This window comes from Nanorana parkeri, unplaced genomic scaffold (genome assembly GCF_000935625.1).
Source record: "Nanorana parkeri isolate BGI_ZX_2015 unplaced genomic scaffold, ASM93562v1 scaffold2389, whole genome shotgun sequence".
NCBI lineage: Eukaryota > Metazoa > Chordata > Amphibia > Anura > Dicroglossidae > Nanorana > Nanorana parkeri.
In genome coordinates, this window is record NW_017308657.1 from 61,667 (window position 1) to 64,842 (window position 3,176).

The window sequence follows — 3,176 nt, forward strand, 5'->3', positions numbered from 1 at the left end:
ATCCGCACACGCGGCCCCCCCCCCCCCCTCCCCCCCAAAGGAGTCTTCAGGGATAGTGTTACATTACACATAACTGCCCTGGACCTGCATAGCACCCTGCAGCTATCCCAACACACTGCACAACATGCCAAAGTGGGTGCCTAACACAGCGTCCCTTGCCCAAAATGACATCACAGGCCAGCTCCAGGTCTTCCATCTAGTGGGGTCCGGGTGCAGTTTCCAAAGTTGCAGCCATGGGCTACTCATCTGGAAGTAACCACCATGGCTGGATGCAGCAGGAAACGTGCTTGAAGCATTAAAAAAAAAAAAAGGAAGGAAAGCTTTACACATCAGAAGAGATGAGACCTCAATTACCTAAATACACTAGAAAAAAAAAGCTGGGTATTTACTGGAGTGGGATGGGGTTATATGAAGGTCCTCAAAGCTATGGCCATTGTCCAATCACCTAATGATATCTGCATATTACAAAAAGTTGTCTCTGAATCTGTAGTATACGATCAATAAATACTGTATGCAGGACAAGAAGTGTGTTTGGGATAAAAGTATTTTTTTTCACATTTAAAGCCTCTCAATAAATTACTTACAATAATAAAAAAGCAGGGTCCACAATGTATTTTGCAGACTGCAAGCAAACATGCACTTCCATAAAATGGATATGATTTATATAGTATATTGGACTGGACTAAGATATGAATGCATATCTTTGGAAGTGTTATTACAAAAAACAAACTACATTTCAATATATTCAATACAGAACTCTTAATTCCTTGTAAACAAAGCTGAACTGATCAATACAGATACACACAACACACATACAATACCTGCATGTAAAAATGTCACAATTTTGAATTACATATTACAGTCAAACAAGGCACTTTTCTTTTCTAAGAATCTAGTACTTGCTTTCATGATCAATTAGGCAGCCCAATGAACTGTAAATGCCAAGATAAAATGTCATCTAGTGCCATCTCAACACTATAAACTAGCTGGCATATCAAGCTACATTTTTTGCAGGCCTAGACAAGGGACAATGCGTATAAAGATTTGTTTTTGAAGTAACCTGCTATAGCTTGGTATAGGCCATTTAGTTTTCGTGCAAACTATTTTTTTTTAAAAGAAAAATGCTAGGGCAAAAAAAAACCCAGAGAAACTTGGATATCCGCCTTACAAATCAAAAAGTATTATAGGAAACAGGTCAATGTAGCTAAGAGTATCAAGTGACAATGTATCTCATTTAACAGTAAATAATGCCATTACAAATAGTGTTGCAACACTTGCCATTCTCATTGGTCTTCAGCAGTTGCTTGCTCTCTTCCAGTTTCACAGCTGTGTTATCTAGTTGTTCTTGTAACTTTAAAACCTAAGTAAGGTATTTGGTTTTGAAAGTAGGATTAAAAAGACAAGAGAGTAAAATAAATAAAAAAAAAAAATAAGACATTTATCTAATCTTGTAAACACTGGTTATCAAATTCAGCAGCCATATTTACTAACCATAACAAACATCTGCAGAGCCAAACAGCCTTGCAGAGATTGATTAACTCTGCTGTAGCCCTCTCCCTTCTCAAAATGTCCTAAAACCGTCATCCTTAAGTTCTTTAGCCAAGCTACAATCCAACATTGGAAAACTACATCAGTTCCTACCGTCTCAGAATGGCTGCAAGAACTTCACTCATTCATTACATGGAGGAGCTTGCTGCTTCACATTATGATACACATTCTAGCTATGCAACTACTTGAGGTTTACAGTACCTGGATTGTTCTCTCAGGTACTCTACGACTACAAAATCTACTAACCTATTAAACAAATCAGTGTGTGAAGCTCTGCTGGCTTCCTGTTGGCTCTCCCCTACCCCTGATTGTATGTCACACTCCCCCCATCTTTTTCTCTTCTTGCTCTTTCTAACCTCTCCCTTTTGTCTCTTCTTGAGCAGTTGAAAACATGCTCATGGGTGAAATTGCTCTGCATAATGTGCTTACTGAACGCATATACCATGTCAGACCCTTTGCCTGTAATTTATTTGTTTTGAATACTGTAGAAGTCTGGTAGTTTGTAAATTGTTTTGCCTTGTTCTCAGCCCTCTGTGAAAAGCCATGATTGTACCATCACCCGTTACATGTGATCCCAACCTGTACATTATGGCTGTATTGTATTGCGATAAACCTTGAATAAAGTTTTATGCTGAAAAAAAATGAAGCCTGCTAAATGCTTGTTCAAGTTACAGCCAGCAATCCCATTAAAGCATTGAAAGGGTTTCAGGCTGCTTAGGTCTTTTTGTTTTTTTTTTAAAGCTGTCATTATGGACGCATTTTTGAAGGTGCATGCTCAACACCTGTTATGCTCCTTCCATTCTTCCCTACAATATGCATGTGCATTAGATGACCCAACAGTTGATATTTCTGTGCTTATTACAGGTCAGTAACTATCCAAGAAGTGAGGAAAGGATAAGTCCCAGAGCAATGCCACTTGACGACTTTGGCAACAGCAGCATGAATTTATCTATCCTTTCACACACAAGTGTTTTTCTGTAAAATGATCACCCTTGAAAATGCCCATGTCTACCCAACGTTAATGGAATCTCAATAGTGACATGGATAATGATGTATTTTGGGTGTCATGTTGTTATTTCTTAAAATATGAACGCAGTAAGAAAATCTGGTGCAAACCATTTTGAAATGTTCTTTGAATAAATACACATTCATTTAACCCCTTCACGATCCATGACGGGATAATCCCATTATGGGTCTTTAAGAGGTTTAACAGCTGGGACTCTGTTCAGATTCAAAAGGCACAGGAACACACAGGGGATCCCGCATATCCCAATGGCAGCTGAGAACCCCCATGCATCACTGCACCAAATCAGTCAAGCAAAACAAATGACAAACACACTCAACAATTCGTCACCAGCTACACAGCAAGGTGCACACGAAATGGGCTTTAAACAGTAAAACAGTAGAAAGTTATCATGGCACACTCACAAGCCAACATGCTGGCTCACTAGTAGCTCATTTTAGCGCATTGGAACAAAGATGTGAGCAAAAGCAGATTTTTTTATATATGCCTTTCATATGTTAATTAGAACATGAAAATAGCAGCTGTATCAGAAAAAGAAAGTCAAAAAGGTGTCATGCTATAACCACAGTGACGATAAGCAAAACTGGCAAAGTCTAAAGAAAAA

General features: G+C 38.7%; 1 protein-coding gene across 1 annotated transcript in view; it reads right to left on the reverse strand.

Moving 5' to 3' along the window:
* The window catches only part of LOC108801574 (spindle assembly abnormal protein 6 homolog), a 75,105-nt gene that overhangs the window by 26,918 nt on the left and 45,011 nt on the right, over window positions 1–3,176 (reverse strand). The window contains exon 12 of the mRNA XM_018573464.1: window positions 1,279–1,360. Within this exon, the coding sequence (XP_018428966.1) occupies window positions 1,279–1,360 (82 nt within the window). The remainder of the gene's footprint in view (window positions 1–1,278; window positions 1,361–3,176) is intronic.